The sequence below is a fragment of the Lolium rigidum genome, chromosome 2 (assembly GCF_022539505.1).
Source record: "Lolium rigidum isolate FL_2022 chromosome 2, APGP_CSIRO_Lrig_0.1, whole genome shotgun sequence".
Lineage (NCBI taxonomy): Eukaryota > Viridiplantae > Streptophyta > Magnoliopsida > Poales > Poaceae > Lolium > Lolium rigidum.
The window spans coordinates 3,003,157-3,011,939 of NC_061509.1; the positions used below are offsets into that span (position 1 = coordinate 3,003,157).

Genomic DNA, 8,783 nt, shown 5'->3' on the forward strand with positions numbered 1-8,783 from the left:
ATTTTCTTGCTTAACAATATAATTATCAAACTCATCTAAGCATTGCGCGAGAGGTTTTGAATACTGGAATATCTTCCCTAGTAAAGCGTTGAAGGGAATTTACCTCAATCATGGATGAAGGGGGAATTATCTCACATATATCTTCTATAGGAGGTAGATTCTTCACATCTTCAGATTTAATACCTTTCTCCTTGAGAGACTTCTTGGCTTCCCTCATATCTTCATCATTCAATTTAATTAAACCCCTCTTCTTCACTATTGGCGTTGGAGTTGGTTCAGGCGTATTCCAATCATCATAATTCCGGCCTATTTTAGCCAATAATTCTTCAGCGTCGTCCGGAGTTCTTTTCCCGAAAACACAACCAAGCACAACTATCCAGGTATGCCCTAGACTCAATGGTTAGTCCACTATAAAATATATCAAGTAAATCATGCTTTTCTAAATCATGGTCGGGCAAAGCTCTAATAAGAGAGCAAAATCTCGCCCAAGCCTCGTGCAATTTCTCCTCATCTCCCCGATCAAAATTATAAACTCTCCGCAAAGCAAGCATGTTGAGCACTAGCAGAGAAAAATATTTGCGGAAGAAAACATCAAGCAATTCTTTCGGACTTTTAATAGAATTAGGTGGCAAATTATTATACCAAGTTTTAGCGTAATCCTTCAATGAGAATGGAAATATTTTAGCAACAAAGTAAGTACGCTTCTTAACATCATCAGAAAACAAGCTACTCAAAGTAGATAACTCAGTCATGTGTTCAACAAGCACTTTCTTTTTCAAGTACCACAAAAAGGTGTTTTCTCAACAATAGCTATATGAGATAGATCAAGAGAAAAATCATAATCTTTATCCCTAATGTTTATAGGAGATGTGGCAAATTTAGGATCGGGAGACAGCTTATATCTAATGCAGTGTGTTCGCAAGCAACTTTTTAATTTTTCTTGCATCAGTAGTAGCATTGCATTTTTCAATAAAATCATCATCAAGCTCCACATAATCTTCCTCAAGATCATCATTAAAATAATCAAGTTCAGGTGAACTAACAGGTGTAGTAGCATTAGGAGTTTCAGTATTTTCAATTTGTCTAGATTTAGCAATTGTAGCATCTAGAAAAGATCCCAATGAACCACTATCATCAAGCACAAGCAGAAACATTATCAATATTATGAGAGTGTTCAGATTCAGCAGATGTACCCGCATGCGAAGCATGTGGCGGTGAAACAAGTTTATCAATCACAGATGGTGAATCAAGTGTAGCGGAGGTACTCATAATTGTACCTTTTCTTGTAGTGGATGGTAATATGGCGATCTTAGTATCGCGAGGTTTACCCATGATGGAGAATTTGCAGCGAACAATATTAATCCAAGTGAACTTCCAAATAAAGCTATGCTCCCCGGCAACGGCGCCGTAAAAATAGTCTTGATGACCCACAAGTATAGGGGATCGCAACGGGTCTTCGAGGGAAGTATTACCCAATTTATTGATTCGACACAAGGGGAGACAAAGAACACTTGGAAGCCTTAACAACGGAGTTGTCAATTCAGCTGCACTGGAAACGGACTTGCTCGCAAGAGTTTATCGATAGTAACAGCTTTATAGCAATAGCAAGTAGTGAAATAACAGCGAAGCAGAGTAACAAAGACAGCAGTAGTAATTATAGTAAACAGCAGGATTAAAATACCGTAGGCACGGGGACGGATGACGGGCGTTGCATGGATGAGAGAAACTCATGTAACAATCATAGCAGTGGCATTTGCAGATAATAATAAAACGGTGTCCAAGTACTAATCAATCAATAGGCATGTGTTCCAATTATAGTCGTGCGTGCTCGCAATGAGAAACTTGCACAACATCTTTTGTCCTACCAGCCGGTGGCAGCCGGGCCTCAAGGGAAACTATCTGGATATTAAGGTACTCCTTTTAATAGAGTACCGGAGCAAAGCATTAACACTCCGTGAACACATGTGATCCTCACATCACTACCATTCCCTCCGGTTGTCCCGATTTCGTCACTTCGGGGCCATCGGTTCCGGACAGCGACATGTGTATACAACTTATAGGTAAGACCATAAACAATGAATATCATGATGAAACAATAACATGTTCAGATCTGAGATCATGGCACTCGGGCCCTAGTGACAAGCATTAAGCATAACAAGTTGCAACAATATCATCAAAGTACCAATTACGGACACTAGGCACTATGCCCTAACAATCTTATGCTATTACATGACCAATCTCATCCAATCCCTACCATCCCCTTCGGCCTACAGCGGGGAATTACTCACACATGGATGGGGAAACATGGCTGGTTGATGTAGAGGCGTTGGCGGTGATGGCGGTGATGATCTCCTCCAATTCCCCGTCCCGGCGGAGTGCCAGAACGGAGACTTCTGGCTCCCGCGACGGAGTTTCGCGATGTGGCGGCGTTCTGGAGGGTTTCTGGCGACTTCGACTTCTCTCCTGGCGTTTTTAGGTCGAGGCGAATAAGTAGTCCGAAGGAGGGCGTCGGAGGCCGGCCGAGGGGGCCACACCACAGGGCCGCGCGGGCCCCCCCTGGGCCGCGCCGCCCTATGGTGTGGGGCCCTCGGGCCTCCACTTCAATTGCCCTTCTGGCTCCGTTAGTTTCCTGGGAAAATAGGGCCTTCTGCATAAATTCCGAGGTTTTTCCCGAAAGTTGGATTTCTGCACAAAAACGAGACACCAGAGCAATTCTGCTGAAAACAACATTAGTCCGTGTTAGTTGCATCCAAAATACACAAATTAGAGGCCAATCAATAGCAAAAGTGTTCGGGAAAGTAGATACGTTTTGGACGTATCAGGGCGCACGCGAAGCGAGACCTCAAACTCGGGATCCCGCCCCTCCACACGCGCTTGAGGAAGGAGACGACCTCCTAGGCATGGGCCAGCTGGCTGGGGAGAGGAGTGACGCGGCGGAGGCGACCAGTGCCACACACGTAGAGAGAGGATTTGGTGCAGTTGGTAAGAAAAATAAGAGAGACACTAGTACAAACTCGCTACTTAGATACGGCGGGTTAAGCCGGTTACCCTATTTATGATATAAACCGGCTCTCCAAAATAGCTTAGCCCAGTGGTTGGGGTCGCAGTGGCGCACCCTAACGACCGGAGTTCGATTCCTGTCAGGGACGAATTTCGGAATTGTCACGCCAAGTCCCGCTTCTACTATATCAAAAAGTGTCTAGTTCCTCCTAGACACGGTTTCAAAATAGCTTCACACGGGTACGTTTTCCAACCCGTCTCTAAAAATTGTAGAGTCGGTAGATACTTGCCCCCGCTTCTATAATTTTTTGTTTGCAACGGGCGCATTATTATAACCGCCTCACACGGTCCTATTATTAGAGCCGGTTTCTAATCTCTAAGCAAAGACGGGAGGAAGCGGAGACCTACGATGTAGTGGATCCAGTCGCCGAGATCCACCATCCTACCCCTCAAACTCCATATAGGTAATCTCTAAGCAAATACTATAACTAATCCTATAGGCGACAACATTCCTTCGCTCTCGATGCACGGCAACGCCGGTAGGAGAAGCTCCAGTCAGGCCCAGGGAAGCTACGGAGGAGATCAGAAACAAGAAGGGGGTTTGAGAGAGACCCGGAAAAAGTAAGATTACGAGTAGAACAGTAATCCAAAGGAGTAATTAATTATCTCACCCCCACAGGGGAGCCTTGCAGCCTATCCACGATAGGCCACATCCTCGCTCTCTTGCACCAGTTGGGGGCACGACACATGGCGGAAATATGAAACGGTAACATCCACACAAGTCACATGCATCACATCAAAACTGTGATTATAAAGCTTTGAATGTGTTCTAAGCAAAGATGTGGAGGCATCCGTTAAATGCAAATTAAACACGATTTTATGTTGCACATGCGAGATTAGAGGGCCAAGGGCGAACTGATGCACAAATTCATGGAGCCTCCCCCCCCCACCCCCCCCCACACCCCAGATATGCCACCGGCAGCGGGAGGGGACACTTAGGGGTGGAAAAGGATCAGATGCGGATCGGATAGTGCCCTTCCCATATATGTTTTCATATTTTCAAAATAAATACAAATATAAATACAGATGTTGTCGAATATAAATATGGAGTGGATGTTAGTCGAATACGGATGCAGGACGGATGTTTTCTCCATTCGGCACAAATACGAATAATGAAATAATAGGCTCATATGTTATGGTGAGTCAACTATACAATAATATAATACACAATAGTTTCAAGTTCACTCATAGAAAAAATACATTTGACCACTTTGTTAGTACTTTTGGTTGAATAATTGGCATATTGGGATATAATTACTAAAACAGGTAAACATAATTTTATTCAGATGCAGAGATATATCCATTTTCATATCCACGTTTCATTCAAAATGCGATAGCATATTTATGTTTCTTTTAGTAAAATAAATCTGCATATTTATCATATCTATTTTCACGTTCATCCGAATACGGATATTACCTTGATGATTTTTAGTTTTTCCAATGCCAATGTAGCATAATTCAGATTATCTGTTACCAGTTCCCACCTCGGCATGTAGGCCACTTGATTCATACATGTACTAGCTGTTTCGGCATCATGCTGAACCTACGGACAACTTCTTACGGAAAGGATGTTACGCGCAGACGTGTGAATCTCAGATTCGTGCTCGCGTTTTTTCCTCAACTGCCAACCTTCTTTGCTCCAATTGCACTGCTCCACGTTGTGTCCGTACGTGATTCCGTAAGATATCTGCGCGTAGGTGTAGCATTACTGGTGCACCACCTCCGGCTTTATTTCCAGGGCTGGTTTTTTTTTCTTTCTGGGTGTCTCTAAGGCTCGGTCGACTTAGATTTAAATTATGTCTCAGTTAAATTACTTTAGTGTGTTTTAATGTGGGTCTGAACAAAATACAAACAAAAGTGAACATGAATCTTCAAGCAGAAACAAAATCAAAAGCATAAACACGTGACTGAGACATAAGCTAAGCAAGGAGATCGATAAATATGATGCGGGCTCGTGGTCGTAGTGAAGCACATGAAAATAAATACGTGAAGTCCTCCAAGAGTCCGGCTAAAAGGAAACATAACACATGGCGGCGCGGCGACGTAGCCTTTTAGGAGTCCGGCAGTGTCATACTCTGTGCATGCACAACATGATAGCCCGAGAATCACAAAATTCCCAAACCCCCGAAGGACGATAGATCGAGCCGCAAGTCGAGATGGAAGAAGCTAAGGCGAGTTCCGCCGGCCTGGAGGCTCTCGCCTTCCGTCTCACGGAGCGGCTCGCGGCCGACGCCGCAGCAGCAGGAAACGGCAAAAACTTAGTCTTTTCGCCGCTGTCCATCTACGCCGCGCTCGCCCTGGCGGCCGCCGGAGCCCGTGGGCGAACACTCGACGAGCTGCTCGAGGTCCTCGGCGCGCCGTCGCGGGACGGCCTTGCCGAGTTCGTCCGAGGGCTGGCGGAGCGGGCCCTTGTCGACCGGTCGCCGGCGGGCGGGCCGTCCGTTATGTTCGCGTGCGGCCTGTGGCACGATAAGACGAGGGAGCTCAGGCCCACCTACCGCGCCGCCGCCGCCGAGTCATACAAGGCGGAGATGCGCGCCGTCGACTTCCACAGAAAGGTGTATCCGCCCTATTTGACTATGCATGCATTATTTGATTATTTCTGTCCGGTGTATATCTATCATTAGCGTTGCGTAGAATATGCATGCATTATTTGATTATTTCTGTCGATAAAACTTATACCTAACACTTCTAGGTCCGGCTACTAGTAATATGGGAAAAATTATCTAGGTTTTCAAGGTAAATAATAATATCATTATGGTTCTTGACAATATTTATCTAGGCTTCAAAAAGATTGAAGAAGTTACAGTAGCTCGTATCATGTTATCTCCGACTTCTAGCAACTTGTATATAAGAATGTAGGAGTAGAAGATAATGGTCAAACAATATTTATCCAGCATTTTGCCGATTCTTATTTTACGTAGGACTTCTATTGTCACCGAAGCAATTAGTAAATTAGCAGAATCTAGAGTTATCTTTTCTTTAAGTTTGTTAGTTCTAGATTGCCCGGTAATTAAATTAGTTCTAAATCAACTATTTCTACCATTAGATTTTCATTGTGATTCTTGCATATGAGAATTTATTACATATAAGTGTATGATGTCATTTTTTCCCGGTTACACATGAATTACACATGTACCTAGGTGGTTTCATCTAACCTAGCTAGAATTAAGTTAATTCCTGATCGACTGAAAACTAGAGACATCCTTGATATATAATTTCAAAAGAACTTTTCACAAAATCACAACTATTACAAACCATGACTAAGTGATGTTTTCCAAAAAAAAAACCAACTTTTGGGGTTAATTGTTTCATAGAATTTTATTCTGTGATTTTGTCGATTTGACACCATTTATGACAACCCAAACCCCATTGGTTAGGTTTCTTTTGTATAGGATGCGGTTCTCTCTTTGGATATTTTCGTACTAAATGGGTCGGACTTGAACCAAACCGTTTGGAATTATTCACATTTAAACTTTTGGCCAAAATCAGTTTAAAAGTTTAAATAAATTTGTTTTTTTCTAAAAAAAATCCAGCAATTAAAATTTTAAAACCACTTGTAGTGCTTAAACTGGAAAATTTCGAGCTCATTTCGTTTAGCCCTTTTGAGGTTCTGCCCATTTTTTATTACCCTCGACCAAAATTTGTTCAATTTAAAAAAAAAAGGATCTACAAAAGTTCCACTACTATTTCAGATTACATGTCGTGAGTAAACTAGAAAACTTGCATCACATTTCGCCCACCTGATTAGACGTTTTGTGACTTTTGATCAATATTCAATAAAATTTGAAGTTTCCAAACAAATCATAAAAATACAGTAGCTTAATCAAAGTCCAGTAACGGAACGAAGTACTGTAATTTCTTAGGTGTTTTTAAAAAGGTTTTAGTATTTGAACTAAATTTGACATAAATTTATTATAAGGTGGAAAATTCGAACAGTTTGGTTCAAGTCAATTCGGTCTGCAGAAAAAGGAGAAACTAGCCAAACCTTTGCCACATGTACCTGGCCAGTGACACCTGACTGCCCGAAACACTATTACATGGACTAGTCGTATCATTTGGGTTCTTCGAAATTATTTCAAAAGTTGCTATTGTTTATCCGGTCAGGGTTTTGTAAAACCCTATGTTCAATAGTTTGGTCTTTCTCAAAATAGAGAGTACTAATATATACTATCTTTTATTCTCCATGCAGCCGAAGAAATCAGGGAAGCGAATCAACAAATGGGTCGCAGCAGCCACAAACAACCTCATTGATTCAATCCTTGATCCGAGCTCTGTGTCAAAACAGACGGATCTCATACTTGCCAACGCCATATACTTCAAGGGTAAGTGGGACGTGCCTTTCAACAAGAAGTACACCAAAGATGGCAAGTTCTATCTTCTCGACGGCAGCACCAGGAAGGTGCCGTTCATGCGAACCCGGATGCGCCGGTACATAGCCTGCCACCCAGGATTCAAGGTGCTCGAGCTCCACTACGGGAGGGGTGAAGTGAGTAGAGAGTCACCGTCGTACTCAATGTGCGTCTTCCTCCCGGACGCGCGCGACGGCCTTCCTGGACTCATCTCCGACATAGCGCGCACCCCTGGTTTCGTAAGCAGGCACCAGCCCAGGACCGACGTCGTGGTGCGCGCCTTCCGTCTTCCCAAGTTCAAGATTGAATTCTCCAGGCCTGTCACCGGTGTTCTCCGGGACATGGGTTTGGAGCTGGCTTTCAAGCAGGGGGAGGCCGACCTGTCCGACATGGTGGAAGAGGACGAAGACGGCAGGACGCTGGCGCTCGAGCAAATCGTCCACAAGGCTGTAATCGAGGTGAATGAGAAAGGTACCAAGGTAGTGGCCGTCACCGGAGGCTTCTTACGGGGTGCAGGTTGTAAGCGCCGGCCAAGGCCCGTCGATTTCGTTGCCAACCATCCATTTGCATTCTTTGTCATCGAGAATAGGTCCGGTGCAATTATGTTTGCAGGCCACGTCCTCGACCCTTCAAATTAAGTCCTAGTCCACGGAGTTTGATCGCAATGCCCATTTTTTTGGCTTACTGGTTTTGATGTTGCTCTAACTACTTTAGCACTATAATGTAGCTCATCAGAACGGGGGAATGTTTATTTACCGGAGCTGTTTGGTGCTTCGTTCCTAGAGTTTCAAAGAAAGTTTCGTCTTTAAGCTACATTGTCCTCATCTTAAAGCAACGATGTTTCATAGAAGTTCATTTTGGAAGTACGAATCGAAAACCATACCTGTATTTATCGGCCCAGATAAAACTTTAGGTTTGTATGATTTGGTCTCACCATTTTTGTATGCGGGAGGATATGAAGTTATGAACAGGCAACAACTGGTGCTATTTTTCATTTCCCTAGATAGATTTGAATTTAAGAGAAGATAATTATTTGCTGGATTGAAAAGTTGAGTGTCCATATATAACCTAGCGACTAAATATTTGTTTAGTCTATCTGATATGTTGTTACACCATATCACACAGGAAATTAACAACAATGAGTCCCATTAATTCCACGATTTTTTCGATAAAGGGAATATATTAATATGAAAAGATACCAATTACATCCAGCCTTCTGCAACAACGCCCCACCCTAATGGCAGTACGAATGCACACAGCCAAAAAAGAGTAAAGAAAACTAAGAAAAAAAGTCCCGCTACAGCATTTTAGACCCACAACCACCACCGTGACAACACCAGAAGTACAGACTCTCCAAAAGCGACGCCTCCA

General features: G+C 43.3%; 1 protein-coding gene across 1 annotated transcript; it reads left to right on the forward strand.

Moving 5' to 3' along the window:
- Positions 1-5,216: 5,216 nt before the first annotated feature.
- LOC124685827 (putative serpin-Z5) lies at positions 5,217-8,050 on the forward strand. The gene is made up of 2 exons (XM_047219862.1): positions 5,217-5,618; positions 7,253-8,050. The coding sequence occupies exons 1-2, from the start codon at positions 5,217-5,219 to the stop codon at positions 8,048-8,050; spliced, it is 1,200 nt and encodes a 399-aa protein (XP_047075818.1).
- Positions 8,051-8,783: the final 733 nt, after the last annotated feature.

Coding starts and splice junctions, on each gene's coding strand:
- LOC124685827 (XM_047219862.1), top strand. CDS start 5,217: ATGGAAGAAGCTAAGGCGAGTTCCGCCGGCCTGGAGGCTCTCGCCTTC. Junction 5,619..7,252: donor CCGTCGACTTCCACAGAAAG/GTGTATCCGCCC, acceptor TTCTCCATGCAG/CCGAAGAAATCAGGGAAGCG.